This window comes from Lynx rufus, unplaced genomic scaffold (genome assembly GCF_022079265.1).
Source record: "Lynx rufus isolate CCGP_SWC_20201006 ecotype Redwood Valley unplaced genomic scaffold, mLynRuf1.p SCAF_2, whole genome shotgun sequence".
Classification (NCBI taxonomy): Eukaryota; Metazoa; Chordata; class Mammalia; order Carnivora; family Felidae; genus Lynx; species Lynx rufus.
The window spans coordinates 163,119,318-163,136,877 of record NW_025814834.1 but is presented as its reverse complement, the minus strand read 5'-3'; the positions used below and the strand labels follow the sequence as shown (position 1 = coordinate 163,136,877).

Here is a 17,560-nt window from a genome sequence, read left to right as displayed (position 1 = left end):
CATTGTATGTTAATAATACTTAAATTATTTACTTTTTTTAATGTTTGTATATTTTTGAGAGAAAGACAGCATGAGCAGGGGGAGTGTCAGAGAGAGAGGAGACACTGAATCCAAAGGAGGTTCCAGGCTCTGAGCTGTCAGCACAGAGCACAATGTGGGGCTTGAACCCACAATCCATGAGATTAAGACCTGAGCCGAAGTCAGACGCTCAACCAACTGGGCCACCCAGGTGCCCCAATTTATACTTAAATTTTTAAAAAACAAATTAAATTAAAAAATATACATAAATAACCTAATACCAACCATTATCTCCAAATTCAGTCCACCCAAGGGAGATAAACTGGAGTGTGTGTGTGTGTGTGTGTGTGTGTGTTTTCCTAATGCCCAGCTCCTCAGAAAATCAAGTTCCATAAGAAAAAAAAAAAGATCCTTTATAAAATGCTTGAAATTCTTGATGGGTTCATGTTTTCTGTTTTATATGGGTAAGCACTTTCCTCTGAGAATAGTGGATTATATTTTATATTGATTCATCGTATCATCAGACTTATTGTTTAGCCTTATATGTGTTTTAAAATAATGAAAACTTTCTTGTTTTCTAAATTCAAATAGTAGGCATTAACAGTTCTGAATACAAAATATTCCTCATAGCCCACCACTAACTAAATAGAAGTAGAGAGGACTCTGGAAACAGACAAATGAAAGTTAAAATTATAAAGAAAACTCCCAGAACAAAGAGGCACTTTTAACTGCATATATAAATTATTGGTGTGCAATCTTATGGTAAAAGTTTAACTTGCCATCATTATGTAGATTCATTCATTATATAATTATCCATTATGTAAAGCCATTATGGAAATTCACAAACGCTCCACATAGAGTGCAACTCTACAATGGAACCAGAACCATAGCTTGTAATCTGAAGATCTCATATTGTTGAAATGTCATCAGCATAAATTGCTGGTTTTACTAAATTTTTCTTCCTAACATTAAAGAGTAAAGTGCAGTGTCAGGATTGCAAACCTGAAAAAAGACTCTTAAAGAATTACAGTGTTTGGGTGACAGGCTGCCAGCTTGCGAGGATCACACACACAGCCTCTTCATCATACCATCCTTGGTGTTGGCCCAGCACTCAAGTGTTTCAGAGACTTTCTTTCACAAAAGGGGAATGACAATAGAATCAAGAGCACTAATAGAAAGTAATAGCTTCTGGGGCGCCTGGGTGGCTCAGTCGGTTGGGCGGCCGACTTCGGCTCAGGTCATGATCTCACGGTCTGTGAGTTCGAGCCCCGCGTCGGGCTCTGTGCTGACAGCTCGGAGCCTGGAGCCTGTTTCAGATTCTGTGTCTCCCTCTCTCTGACCCTCCCCCGTTCATGCTCTGTCTCTCTCTGTCTCAAAAATAAATAAACATTAAAAAAAAAAGTGTTAAAAAAAGAGAAAGTAATATTTCTGGTTTGTACCTGTATTGACTCAAATTCTTTTCAGAATTATTTTAAACAATAGATTTGAATGGTACACATCGTTTTTAGTTAATAATTTTCATTTTTTATAGCTTTCTATTTTTTCTGATAATTAACATTTCTGTCTTAATTCTCTTTAAAGGTTATAGAAGTTTTAATGTGCTAAACCTGTATGTCTTACAGCTAGGAAATAAAATTTCAAACCTAAACTTCTTTTAAAGTATCTAAGGCAGGGGTCAGCCAACTCTTAAAAAAACAGACAATGGGGCTCCTGGGTGGCTCAGGCGGTTACGTGTACGACTTCAGCTCAGGTCATGATCTCACGGCTTGTGAGTTAGAGCCCCGTATCAGGCTCTGTGCTGACAGCTCAGAGCCTGGAGGCTGCTTTGGATTCTGTGTCTCCCTCTCTCTCTGCCCCTCTCCTGCTCGTGCTCTGTCTCTCTCTCTCTCTGTCTCTCTCTCAAAAATAAATGAACATTAAAATAATAATAATAAGGGGCGCCTGGGTGGCGCAGTCGGTTAAGCGTCCGACTTCAGCCAGGTCACGATCTCGCGGTCCGGGAGTTTGAGCCCCGCGTCAGGCTCTGGGCTGATGGCTCGGAGCCTGGAGCCTGTTTCCGATTCTGTGTCTCCCTCTCTCTCTGCCCCTCCCCCGTTCATGCTCTGTCTCTCTCTGTCCCAAAAATAAACAAACGTTGAAAAAAAAATAAAATAATAATAATAAAACAAGAACAGACAATAAATTGTTTAGGCTTTGTGGACCATATGGTTTCTACTGCAACTACTCAACTCTACCTTGTAGTACTGAGAAAGCAGTCAAAGGCTATATGTAAAGTTGGCTATGTTCCAACAACAATGACAACAACAACAGCAACAAACTTCATCTACAGAAATAGAAAGTAAAGCCAGTTGGCCCACAGGCTTTAGCTTGCTAACCCATGGTCTAATGAATACTGACTTTGTTATCCTGAAATGGCTCTCTTTTGACAATCTTAAAATCCTTAATATTCCTTAGTTTGGCAATATCTGTTATATTCCTAATGGACAGTTTATACTATTTATTTTATAGCTGGGGACGTATAGCAATACTTACGGCAAGCATGGAAAACACTCGTTTTTAGTTTTCCAAGGTTCTATACGTCAATCCACATGATTTCCAAATGTTGTCTTAAGGTTATTTTAAGGCTACTTGAATGTTAAATAAGTGTATGTCTTATTAAACTCAGTATTCTATCCCAAGCAGAAATATCCTTTAAGAATAAAGGCAAAATCAAGATGTTCTCAGATGAAGTCTGTTCTGAGAGAATATCTTTAGTGGACCTACCATAAAAGCATGGCTAAAGGAAGTTTTCTAAATAAAAGGAAGAATAACAGAATAGATAAATACAAAATACTTCCCTTCTTTTGAGTTTTCTAATATATGTTTGGCAGTTGAAACAAAAACTATACCACTGTATGTAGAGAAATATTTAAGATTACTATATCAAAAAAGCAGGAGAATAAATGTAGGTAAGGTTTCTACACTTCACTGGAACTAGTAAAATATGGATACCTGTAGACTATGATAAATTATGCTTATATGATACAATACTATTAAATTTATGCAAAGAAGCACACTCAAAAACCCTATGGATAAAACAAAGCAGAATTCAAAAATGGCCAAGTAACTCACAGAAAGGCAGGAAAAAGAAAACAGAGAAAAACTAGAGGGAACAAACAGAAAACAACAACAAAATAAGATACCAGTCATAAGCCCAAGCAAAGGTGTCACGAGATTGATTTCAGAAAAGAATAACTGTAGTTTGTGGACAAGATGAAGTCAATAGAGGGGAAGAGGTTAATGAGGGAGGGAGAGAGAGAATATTTAATGGAATAAGGAACTCACAGGGGCACCTGGGTGGTTCAGTTGATTGAGGATCTTACCCTTGATTTTGGTTCAGGTCATGATCTTGCAGTTGGAGCCCTGCGTCAGGCTCTGCATTGAGGGTGCAAAGTCTGCTGGGGATGCTCTCCCACTCTCTCTCTGCCCCTCCCTGTGCTTGTGCTATCTTTCAAAATAAATGAATATACTTAAAAAAAAAAGAACCGACAAATGGGAAAGGATGAATGGAATCCAGTACATAAAAGGACAAAACGACATGAACAAACAGTCTTTATCTTCAGTTCAGCAATAGCCTTAACTCTTATGGATAATTAGGGTGATATATTCCATCAAACAGCACTAGGCATATGGAAATTAGACAAAAGAGAGTTTAAGACATACAATCCAGTGTTTATGATCGTATTTTGCTCTAGAGCTAAAAGAATATCTTTGTCAGCTAATAAACACCAACAGTGTAGAGTGAGAACATTTCTGGAGATTCCAGATATCAAAGTATAAAAAGAAACTAGGAAGCAAAGATTAAGATAAGCAGCAATGAATAATAAATGGAAATTTGATAGAGGCTTTCAAAATGCCTCGTATTTGTTATCTGTAATCTATTATTTTAAAATGTATCTTTTAACTTTTCCTATGTTTTTTTTTCTTGAGTGGATCTAGATTTATTAATCTAATGATGTATGATTAAGAATTTTATTTTGCTTTTATATTCAAAATCAGATGACTTGTGTAAATTTGTCAATGTTCTCTAAAAGTTTTAAGTGAGTTTTAGCTTTATGATACCCTCATTTGAGAGCAGCTATGTGAAGTGCATTCAAGAGTTGTAAGTAAGCCCCTCAATTTTAGAAACAGGGTTGGAGATTCCATTTGATCAAAAGTTTAAACACATTTCAGTAGTAAATTAACCACTAATACTACATGATATTTACTGTAAGTCACCGACTCTGTTCAATACTCTATACTATTCCATTTAATACTCATAACAATTCTGGCACAATTAGTACTGCCATGTTATGTGCAAAGTTTAAAGGAGTTAACAGTTTTGTCAAATATTTTACAGTGTGTAAGATGAAGATCTGGGTCTCAAACCCAGTTCTGACTGATGTAAAGTTCATGATCTTAACCACTGCACTATACTAGCACCGTCTGATGCCTAAGAAATTGTGGGTAGGAAACTTCATTATTAGAATTCCCTTAGGAATTATATTAAATTACCTTACCTTTAAATTACATGAAATTGAATTACCTTAGATTACAAATTTTGAGAAAACCTTGAAAATGTCTAAGTATATAAGAAGTTAGTCATAGATTAGTTAAAGCAGTAGTATCACTTGTAAATAAAGATGCATGAAGTTTCTATCTAAGTTTCTCATGATCGAACAGTTAATTGCCTCCTTATGTTCTGCTTGACATAAATACTTTTTACCATTAATTCTGTAATCACCTTTTGTAGGCACACTACGTTCCAGGCCCTATCCCAGGATTGTTAGATAAAACCAAACAAAATATGGTTAATTTTTTGCACTAAAGTTATTTAAGTTCTTTTGGTTAATAGAGTATCATAGAAAATAGTCTAGATGTCTGAGTTTCTGATAATTTTACTATAAAACAGGTGAACAGGGTTATATATTTGAAGCCAATGTATACTTATTATAACCCCAAGTATACCGTATCCAACTATTTGAAGTAATGTAGGATCTCTGATTCCACAGATAGGGCAATTAAAATACAAGATGAACCTGGCATATTTTGCCATGCCAGAAAGCATCAAAGTGTTGAAAAAAAAAATGATGGTAACACATCAAAAGGACATGGGAATCAGAATGAAGTGACTTCTACTCACCAAATAAGGGACAACTGGAGAATCAAAATAACCAAAGACAGTAATGAAATATAAAAAGTTTAAAAAAGTTGGGAATCCTTGAGCCTCCGCCATTATAAATAGATAAAGTAATAAATAAGTAAGAAATAGGGGAAGTCAGGTTAATGATTGCAGTGGAATGCCAAGCGCTGACTGGTAAAAGTAGGATTGCTCAAGCTAGAAAAATCATCATTTTGTAATCATCAGAGTAAAGATTAGTTCACAAAAGAATCACTGGTAATGCAAAATCTAAGGGGAAGGTTAACAAGCAACAGATATTTGCATTTTAAGGGTTTAAAATCTCTCCAATACTGCTTAGTGGTAGCATGGCGAAAGGTAGAGAGAGAGAGAGAGAGAGAGAGAGAGAGAGAGAGAGAACTATGCAATGCAGAAATCAGACACCTTGATTAGGTAATCAAAATTACATCACAAATGAGGGACAGATGGATATCCTGCGCCTGTGGATATCATTCCCTGAGAAGGCCACAACTTCACTTGTTTCGTCCCAGATGGGCATGACTAGAACCTAATCACGAGGAAGCATGAGTCAAACCCCAAATGAGAACACATCCTGTTAAAAAAGAAGGGGATGGCACATTCAGTGCTGAAAAATGTCAATGTTTGGTAATGCCATTAGGAATTAGACCCCAGAATAAAGAGGACTGAAGGGATGTGACAACAAAATAAGATACATGAATTTCATACTTAGAGGGAAAAAAAATCTATACAGAACGTTATTCCATCAATTGACAAAACTGGAATATGAATAACACTGGGACAAAAGTATGATACCAATGTTAAATGCACGTAAGTTGAAAACAGCATCGTGGTTACATAAAAGAATACCCTTAGTCTTCAGAAACACACACTGACATAACTAGGAAGAAAAGGCCATGATGTATGCAGATTGTTTTCAAATGATTCAATGAAAAAATATATAAATTTTCATATACTCTACACACAGCAAATGTTGAAGCAATTGGGAAAAATGATGGATGACATCAAGTAAAGGATGTAGGGCATAGTTTGTATTATTTCTGTAACAATTTTTACATGAATTTGAAATTAATTTTTAGATATAGAATAGAAAATATAGAAAGAAAGAAATCATCAACATACGTAAACTCTAAGGAAACTCATATATACAGAAACTTCTCAAGAACGATGTTTTTGTGAAAGGTACAATGTGTTGTTTGAAGTAACAAGTAGAATGACACCTCCAGTTAGTTAAGGCAATGTTTGTGATATGCTTGAACCCACAACCTAATTTTTGTGGGGGGTGGTGGTGGGGATTAGGGAGAAGCTCTGTGGAGATATCATCCTGTGACCATTTTTTTTTGTTGATTTGTAAAACTGATATAGACCATGAACAAATCAGCAAGAATTAACAAAAGTACTGGTTAAAAAAAATCTAAACAAATTACACATGTGCAAAAACCAGCCATTATTTCTAGTACAGACAGGGAGTGTATCTGTATCTGTTATCTGTTCCTGTGGCGACCACTATTTTTAGATACATTTTCTTTTGTGATATCGCAAAAGAAGAGAGCATACAAAATGTTGATATTTCTTAGGTAAAATATAGACAGATCAATGGAGTTTATGATTTTGCTTTAAGTATAAGTATGTAAGTTGGGGAAATTTAATAGAATTATAAGACATGTTACTTAAAGCAGAAACTCTACAGTGCTGTGCATTTGAATACAGATCATTAATAAATTATAATTTGAAATTATTGGAAGCACTTATAAATATATCGGCCATGTCTAGCTATTCATTGGAGAATAGTTAATATTTATGCTAATTTTACTCATTTGCTCTGTATGGCAGGATCAGAAAAATAAATCCATGCGCAGTTTAACTTATAAACCCAATCTGTCTTCTTTCAGTTTCATGATGTTATCCATTATCATTATTCTAATAACTTCACTAACCAACATTCACGCTATTTAATTAAACCAAAATGTATCTAAGCACTTAAAAAGAAGAATATGCATAATAACAAGCACTGCAAAGCAGGAGAGTTCAGTCCAAAATATTAATCTTAAATTATATGAAGATGAAGATTATGTGCTTCATTCTTACAAAAATTATATTGCCATATCAGATTTAAATCCCCGGAAAGATGATTAAGAATCAGCCATACATTTGCATATCACCTTATACTTTTTAAAGCACATTTATGCTTATTATCTTTTTTAAGTCTCACAATAGTTAAGCATTTTTATCATTTGATTTTTGGAAAGTAGAAAACTAGCTGAAGGAAACTGAGGCTATGAGATTTGCAATACAATTGGCTGAACTGATGTGGATGAGAACCTTGAGATAAAAGTATTTGTATCCTAACTGCTTGCCCTCGGTTTGTCTCACTTAGACCCCATAGAGAGTCCTGCCACTAATTCAGTGCTCATATACCAGTTTTATGATTCTGTAGCTGCTCTAAGGAGTGAAGTATTGGCAGTCAAGAGCACACTCCTGCTTCAGAAATAATATAGGGGCCATAATGCACATTATATAAGTATATACTGCTGTTCTATTGATTTTTTTCTCACATTCATGCTAATACTTAGCATATGATGTAAGTCTCATTAGACTGACTGCATAAATGAGGAAACTCAAAGACACTTAAGGACAAGTGATACTAAGGACAGCATTAGCAGATAAAATGGATGTGGCCATTGTACTCTTTCTACACCTACATGAAGGGTGGTTTTCTGATTTCTTTAAAAGCAGTTTCATCACACTAGCCTTGTTAGAGCTATTTCCACCAAAACTATAAGACGAATAAAATCAGATTTCACTTATCGAGTATGTGGTGGGATCCTATCCATTAAAAGTACCACTGTTATTTCCAGGGTACAACTCAAAGCTATATAGTTCAAATATTTAATCTTTACACAAAATGGTAATGCTGTGAAGAGTGGCTGTGAAAACAGCCTTGTTTTGATGATGATTATACCCAACTTCCTAAAGTTGACTTAATGTCTTTAGGAGAACGTGCACTGTAGCAGAAGCACCCAAAACCCATACAAAATGTTACGTCCCTTAATTTCACCTAGCTCTGTGGTCTTGTACAAGTTACTTAAAGTCTTGGGTTTTCAGATTCCTCATCAGTTAAAATTTAATTCTAAATGCCAAATCCTTGATTCTGAACTGCATTTTGAAATTAGACCCAGCAACCTCATAATTTGTATAATTTCATTCTCTCTTGATTACCTTAGCAGTTCACGCTGGCCTATTAACATGTGAATGACGACTGAATAAAAGCCTTACACATTTAAATGAAGATATTTCTCTTGTGATATTTCCATTTGAGCTTTATGTCTATTGATCTGTGATTATCCAGTACACTAAAATGAAAATAACCTTGACTAAGAACCAAGAGACATAGATTCTAATCTGGGCTCTGACAGAAACCGTTCATTTCACTTCTGTGAACTACAGTGCCTTTAGGCATAAAGATTCAGTATAAAAACACGTATCCTGTTTATCTCACAAAAAATATGTAAAAAATATAAGTTGACTCTTAGGTTCTGAACATCGAGGTTACAGAATAATAATGAGCAATGGTTCAAACAACACTGATATATTTCTGCTTTACCTGATGGTGAGATGTGCCGCCAAGAAATGGAAGGCTCTGGTTTCCCAGTGGCCAAACAAGTAAGGGTGACATTGGTTCCTTCATTGATGGTCATATCGCTTGAGATGTCATATATCTTCGGAGGAACTGAAATGACAAAACATTCAGTGGTCAGCAAAATACAGTAAAATTCTATTGAACTAAACATGATCAACTCCACGATATTATACTTACAGCCCATGTTCACCACTCAAAATAGAGATTCTCTGGATTGTTAGGACTCTCCTAGAGTTTTCTGTTTGTTGGCTGGTTTTATTTGTTCGCCAATTTTTAGATATTGAATACTTCAGCATAAATGAATTAATAACAAAAAAGTTTGAATTTTTGAATTTTACTTCAATTAAAATTTTATTGTGCATACTTGTATTAGACACTGCAATATAGCCAATCTATCTGTTCCACCTATGTATCTCCACTATAATGATGGCTTTCTTGATGAGATGATTTAATAAGAATGGAATTTGGAAGAAACTTAAAATAGCAGAACAGTTGCTCTTTTAAAAGCTAAGTGAGGTAAAACATATATAGGATTAGGAGGTAAGGGGTGCTTGGGTGGCTCAGTCGGTTGAGCATCTGACTCTTGCCAGATCTGACTCAGGTCATGACCTCATGGTTTGTGGGACTGAGTCCTGCATTGTCAGTGTGGCACTTGGGATGTTCTCTCTCCCTGTCTCTCTCTCTCTCTGCCCCTGCCCTGCTTGTGCGCAAGTGAGTGCCCACCTGCACTCTCTCTTTCTCTCAAAATAAATAAACATTTAAAAAAAGAGATTTCAGGGTTACAAAAGCATTTGGGACCTCAATTTTCAATCTGCCAATTAGTAGGGGTGGACTTACTAACCATTTATATTTGAAGGGGCTCCATTTCTAAGGGCTTGAAAAGTGTCTTCTTGTCAGTGAAGGCTGGGAACCGCTGGTTAAAACAGATCTCTTCACCCTGGGATTTCTTAGAACCTTGTTATGCTTACTGTAAATCTCCAAGAATGAAGGGGAAAAGTTCTTATTGCATTTGTTTGTATGTTCTTTTTTTTTTTTCCCCTCATGTACTAGACTATGTATGCTTTCATCCAAGAGCATTTGAAAAAACCGGTGACCATGGAATATACTTTGGGAATGCTGGATAGGAAAATCCCTAAATGAACTTCCAATTAAACTGTCCATATCCTTTCAAATATCAGATGGTCTCTCACTTCATCCTCAAATGCCATGGATACGAATCCTGGGTTCTCTACCAGCTGTGTTATCCAGGGCAATTTACGTCTGTATCTCAGCCTCAGTGTCTTCATGTGAAAGATGAAACCCATATAGCTGCTGTGAGGATTAAATAAACCACTGTATTTTAAAGAACTTACTAAAGCACCTGGCATCAGTATTAGCTATCATTATTAAATGCCCTAGGACACATATGTGGTTTTTGAATTTCATTTCAGTACTGCCCTTTTCCTGTGCTTCCACCAACTCATCACTTTGGCAGTGTGTAAGACCAGCTTGTGCCATAAGTTTTAGTTTACTCTACACAAATTATAGTATGTTGAAGTTCCAGGTAAAAACCAAAAATTGGCAATTAGATGTCTTCATAATTTTTAGACAAATAAGCCTTTTACTGGAATTTTTTTAATTGTTCCATTCTTAGGCTTTCTTTATGCAAAAGATATGTTTTCACAGCTATTTTTAAGAAGGTAATTAAAATTTGTCACAGGGATAAATTAAATCATCTATACTTTGAATATCATCTTAGATTTTTTTTTTAATAAAACCAATATTCCATTACCAAAAAACCCCTAGAATGATTTGATTATAAATATAAAGTATTTGATTATATATAACTGTAGCTAAGATTTAGGAAAAAGCTTATTCCTAACTAATATACCATTGTAACTGTTTCTAAATGACATGCTTTAATTGGCATTTAAAACAAATTATCGTTAAACTCTTCAGTGAGTTTTCCCAGGCAAAAATAAAAATAAAAAAAATAAGAATCATTCCAAACCGAAGACTCTTTTTAGCTTAACTGAAACAGAACAGAAATAAAAGACATTAAGATACCCTTGGAGGAAAGTAGAAAAAAGTATGCATGACTCATTGGTGAATAGGAGAACTAATAAGAATCAACTTAAATTAAACAAAACCATCATCTGGATATACGGATGTAGGTGCAGGTTTGAAATAGTAAACTATGAAATACGTGTGTACATATGTACATATATAAATACACACACAATTACATACACGCTAATGGCCACTATTTAAACAAAAGTTATATAGTACTTTCCTCCTTCATACAGGAGACAGTACATAGAGATCAGTCAAGTTTATCGACGTATTCCAAGCATATAACTGACTCAATTTTGGGCAAAGGTATGTATATTTAAGAAAAATGATGGAATGCCACAAGACCATGAATTCTATCCTGTATATTATTTTGTCAATTCTATCTGATCTTAAGAGTTAGTTTACTCTTTACATGTCTACCTATATTTAAAGTGGTAAACATGAGTGGTAAACTAATATTAAGCACACTATTTGGCTTCACAGAGAAACAACTAAGTCCCTTAGCAATAAACTTAGATTTGACATTTAACTTTGGGAAATTGTGTGGTGGGGACGAGTGTTGAATTCCAGGTGTGACATGTCATCTCAGTGATGGCAATTGCCTCCCGGGGCCTCATAAGTCAGGATACGTTACAGGGAAGAAACATCTGGAAAGAGGATGTTAGTAAAGGAAAATCCCTCTGGCAAGGCTCTTCTCCCTAGAATGCATCACCTGTTGGCAGCAGATGCTGTGTGTGAAGAGGGCCAATGAAATCCTTCACATGCACTGTGGCTCGTGGAGGCAAAAACAGGTGTTGCTTTGCTGACTGTTCAAAGCCATTTTATATTCGGTTCAAGACTGCAAACTTTTGCTGAGTATTGTGGAGGGAATAATTCTGGACTCACAGGAAATGCAAAATTTTCAAGGCATAATCCTTGCCCTCAAGGAACTTAAAATTAAAAGAAGGAGGCAATTAGGTAAGTAATGAAGAGAAGACAAATATTTTCCATGTTTTCCTTTCCCATTTTACATGAGTAACACATGTCTAATAGGTATGCCTTGTGCGACCAAATCAGCAGACATTAGTTTTATGTTGGTGTCCTTTAAAGAGAACCATGTAGGATAGTTTATGCACAAAGTTATTCAGTGTGGTACTATTTATAATAGAGAAAAACTATTAATGGCCTCAATGTAGGACGACAGAAATAGAGGTATTGTTAGCTCTGCATCTAGAATAAGGTATGGTACTGGGAAAGGACTTGGGATGATCTGAGGCAGCATCATGCTAGGAGAAAACAGAAGAGAAAAAAAGATGCTTTTACTTTGGGTAACAAGAGCAGGGAAGAATGGTAATGCCTCAGGCATCTTAAGATCATTCAGTTCTGATGGGTGTCCCTGGGTTATAGTTTGTGTATAAATCATGCATGCACACAGGTCGGGAGGACTCTGTTGAGCTCTGTGAGTGACAAAGCAGCATGTCTATAGTATTTCCAATATACTATGCACTTGCATAGAAAAACAGAACAATGAGGAGAGTTAAAATATCTTATTATTCTAGGTGTATGTTCCTTTTCCATATGCCTTATCTTAAACTCTCTCAAACTCTTTTCATTTAGAAATTGATCTGAAAAATCATTTGTCTGAAAAGGTGCATAAGTGTTCAATCAATTCAACAATTTTTAAATCACTAAGTAAGTACAGATTTTAGTAACATTTTGAGTTGCTGTGCACATGTTTATGACCTAGAGCAGAATAATAAAGGAATAAATTAGTCATCTAAATGTAAACTTGTTTAATTCATAGGAAGAAATTATTATAACATTATCATCACTGTTATCATCACGATACCATAAGTAAAAACAATGAAGTTATAGATTTCATACTGAATCACAGAATATCTCTCTCCTAAGGGGACCCTTATTGGGGATTCTTATGACTTTGCAACTGTGTTCATAATTAATTGTTCTATGTCACCAGTTACAGAATTGAAGAACATTGGAAACTTTCTAAACAACAGAGGTTGGAAGATTGTGTCAGGGGGCGCCTGGGTGGCGCAGTCGGTTAAGCGTCCGACTTCAGCCAGGTCACGATCTCGCAGTCCGAGGGTTCGAGCCCCGCGTCGGGCTCTGGGCTGATGGCTCAGAGCCTGGAGCCTGTTTCCAATTCTGTGTCTCCCTCTCTCTCTGCCCCTCCCCCGTTCATGCTCTGTCTCTCTCTGTCCCAATAATAAATAAACGTTGAAAAAAAAAATTAAAAAAAAAAAAAAAGATTGTGTCAGGATGGAGTGTTTTTTGAAATTCCCATATACATTTAAGGGAGTAACTCTTGGATCCTCAAATTGATCATCTGCTTTGCCTTTAATTACTTGTAGGCCTCAAATTCAACTACTACCTAGTACTGTGTCCTCAACTCCTATTCGCCTCACCATGGTGAGGGGATAATGCATATTTAGGTGAATCTCTTGATTTCAATTTACTAAAGGTAATTTAAATTTCTGTTTAGTTTCACTTTCACTAAAAAATGTGCAGTCTGACCTGCCCCGACTGCCTTCTCTCAGTTCAGCCATCTATCACAGTGTCCTCAGGCAGGGTATGGAGCAGTATCAGTAAGGAAAATTGTAGAATATATATCCAAACCAAAAACTAATGATTTCTACAGGGCCAGCCATTTGGGATTATCCTGCACCATTTGCATCATCATGTGCAACTGAGTTTGTGAGTGGCTTCATCTGTTTTTTGTTTTTAAAGTACACCCATTTTTATCTACATATAAATAAAATAAGTCTTTCACTTGTTTGTTTAATGAGCAGCCTTCACAGAGTTAACTTCAATTTCTTCTAAGAATCCATCTTGTAGTCTGGAACATAACCAATAAAAATTTGAGAAGTCAACATAAGGATGACTATGAGACTATGATTCATATGAATCATTTGAATCATATGAGCCCAGTGTTTTATCATATTAAATGTGCAGATGACTTTGAGAAGTAATAAACACAACAGAGTTCACACCCATACCAAGTTCTGTGAGATGTGAGGCTGGGTCACACATAACACTGAAAACCTTAGATGATATATTTGATGATTATCTTAACTGTAAGTGCAAGACAGTGACTATTTGGATTGGGAAAGTTGTGTTGGCTCACTAGAATCAATTAAATGGCCCATCAAGTTCTTAAGTTGTGAGAGTCAATGAAAGACCACAGCACATACAAATCCATGTGGAAGTCTTCTTTGAATTTACAGGGATAAAAAAAAATGGATGAAGTATGTACTTAATCTGGCCCCAAACATTCACAGATTATTGAAGGAAACATCAGTTCAGTATTTACCATAACCACAATATTCTTGGCATAAAACCCACTTGTTTCCTCAGGGTGTAAAAATCACAGCAGTGTTTTATAGGCAAGTGCACTCTTCACATCATTCTCTGAAGCTATTCCTAAAATCATTTAAAAGCTTCCATATATCTACTATTTGGATTATGCACACGGTCACCAGATCTGTTCTACAAATATGTTCACTAGGCCAAACAATAAATAAAAATAAAAGTTATTCTATGTCTCTGGTGTCTTGCTTGACTTAACTTTCTTCACAGTGACTTCTTCCACCCACAAAACTTCCTACAAAGAAGAAACACTGAGTGAAAATTTCAAGTGAATGTTAAAGGGTTAGAATTTTACCTTAAACCATTGTATCACTGATGGCTTTGATCATCTCAAAGCCAGATAGATTTTTCTGGGCATGTGTCTTATTGAAATAACAGCTTGTACCCACAACCCTCTGTCCTTCCTCACTCCTCTTATAGTTTCTTTGTTATAGCATCTCTTATATCTGTCAGTATCATTGATATTTACTTCACTGTTAATTACCTCTTCTTCTCATAGAACAGAAGTAAAGACCTTGGGTAGGAATCTAGTTTATGCAACAGCCTATCACCAACACCTAGAAAAAGTCCTGACACATGGAAAATATTCAACAAATATTTGTTTTCTTGTTCTTTTATGGTTGAGCTAACATTTCTTTGACTTTGTAATGAATATTTCCCATAGAATTTTATACCACTGCGAGAATGATGTAATATAAATATGTGAGAATATAGTGAAAATATAATTATAGTGTCAAGAGTCCTCTGTGACTTTTTTCAAGGATTCTCCAATTCGGGGGATTCAATATTCTTTTAAAAACACAGTATTTTCCTATGTCACTGCCTACCATAGTTTATGCCAGGTAAAATGTGTATGATATGGCAATAATCATATATATTTATACCCAACAGAATAGGCTGTCACATCTTAGTACTGTATATGTTGATTAGAGTTGTTTTTTTTTGTTTGTTTGTTTGTTTTTTTGTTTTACTTAAAAAGCTATGTAAATTTGGGGTCAAAAGGATTTGACCCTAAGAGTGTATACATATTATTTCTGCCTTTTTTTCCCTTCTCCATAGATTCGGAGTCTAAGTTAGTTTGAATAAGCTATATCTCTGAAGATTTTCCAAACCGCTTGAATCAACAAGCTAGACATAACTATAAATCTTCAGAGAATTGGCGCTTTTTTGCACTCCCATCTCTGGTAATGGCTGGCAGCATCAAAAGAACAGTCTTCCTTTCCCTAGGCTGGCACTTCCCTTTTCAGTCTTGGCCAGCCCCCAGAAAGTGAAAGCAGAGCTACGTTACATAACAAACCTCCTGGAAAAGGTGCTGTTCTCAAACTGAGAGAAGAAGAAATTGTTTCAGGATTTTTTTCCTCTAAATTGGTTTGCTTGTGGGTGCCTGATGGTTTCCTGGCTTGCATCTAACTAGCAACATTGTTTTCTCCGGCTCATAGACTATAGCTGACTTTTTATAGTTTATGACATTTCAGAGATTTCTATGGCTTCTCCCCTCATTCCATCACTCAGATAGTGATAGGAGGAAAAAATAACCCAAGTGTGACTTGTAAATGCAAACTTGCCAGATTTGTGAATACCTACGGATGGAATATGCCAGTACTACTTTGGGGGGCAAAGAATATGTCTGAGAAAAGATGTATCTTTCAGAATTTGGTTCAAACTTTGAATCATTTTGCTTAGCTTAGTGTTTTTCCTTTTCTAGAAAACCTATGTCCACGTTTTTCTCAACTGGCTTTGCCCTTCAGGAGGTCACTATATAAAATAGTAAAATTGGCAGAGACCTACGTTAAGCCATTCATCCATCCATCCATTCCACATTTACTGATTAGGGAGACTAATCTTAAGTCTATGTCTAAAGAGTTAGAAAAACCTAACACTATTAACTATAATATGGAGTCATAAATCCTACAAAGTGGATTTTGTAATATAAGTTGTTTTGGGAACCCTGAGTAGTAAATCTAACTCTACCTATGGAGTCAGAATTGGAGGGGGTACTGATATTAGACAAGGCTTTATGAAACAGATGGCATTTGAGTGGACTTTGTGGGTTAAAAACATTAGTCTCCTGCACCCAGTTAATCATTAAGATAATCTGATGAGTGTTTTACAATCTTGGGGTGGTGAGAGCTAGTTCAGGAGATTCTAGACCAAAAGGTGTAGAGTGAGTTCCAAAATCTATCTGCTTTATGGGAAAACAGAAAGATCTCTCCATGAACTATTCTCACCTACATTTAAAGTCTCCATTGTAATTATATAGGCCTTCCTCCAGATCCTCAGAGTAGTTATTTGCCTTCAAGGGCCTAAAATTAAAATGTAACTACCCTTAGAAGAGATGATTCCTTAATAGCTTGCATTTATTTTCAAACTTCCTGACAGCAGCAAGGTGGGTGTAGTGAGGGCACCATAGCAAAGGTAGAAAGATGCTATGGGAAACTCTTCCACACTGTGTAATTTTCTTTTGGGAAAATCCAGAATTGGTTCTGCATAGCAGTGAACAAGACAATCCACAATGGAGAGAAGAAAATGAACATGTGAGAGGAACAAACCTCATAGGACATGGAGTTATTGAAAAATCAAAGTGGAAATAGCTTCTCTTTCTCTTCTCATTTTCTCCATCTTACTTTGACTGCCAAATGCATGGGGTGTGCATCAGAGGGATGAGAGAAAGAGGCAAGTAATCTCTAAATTTTAAGATGGATTTTCTCATTGAAGAATGGTGTATTTGCTAAATAGGTTTCCCATGGAAAACAAATATATATTTCTTACATGTATATAGGTTATATTATGAAGGATTAGCACACATGAGGATTAAAATGTGATAAAAAGAATAAAAGGTACTGATTTAGAAAGGTTAGGTTTTAGTAGCTTAACATTTATTTAACAATTTTTAAATTTTGGATTGATGGCCACTTTCTCACCTGCTATATAAACATCGTGAAGGCAAATAATACCACATTGTTATACAAGAGTTTCAATATTTTGGACTGTAAAGGTTTTATTTTTGCTTCATTTTGGCTAGAGGATCAATAGCTGGCCTCCACACATGAGTGTTTATACACCAGAGTTCAAATCCCTGCTGTACCTCAGGCGAGCTTCAGCTTCACTTACTTGGATGGTTCAAAGATATAAAATACTGCTTAAAATCAGGACCATAATAGCAGCTACCCCCTCAGGCAGCAGCAGCGGGAAGGCTGGAGCACACTTACAGCAGTGTTGTATATCACAGGGAATCTACAATGCCTGCTTAATTCACCCTTCCCCCAGTAGAGGACGGTTACAAAACACATAGGGAGAACATCACAACT

General features: G+C 35.9%; 1 protein-coding gene across 1 annotated transcript in view; it reads right to left on the bottom strand.

Moving 5' to 3' along the window:
* The window catches only part of NEGR1 (neuronal growth regulator 1), an 844,861-nt gene that overhangs the window by 334,871 nt on the left and 492,430 nt on the right, over positions 1-17,560 (bottom strand). The window contains exon 3 of the mRNA XM_047084322.1: positions 8,799-8,924. Within this exon, the coding sequence (XP_046940278.1) occupies positions 8,799-8,924 (126 nt within the window). The remainder of the gene's footprint in view (positions 1-8,798; positions 8,925-17,560) is intronic.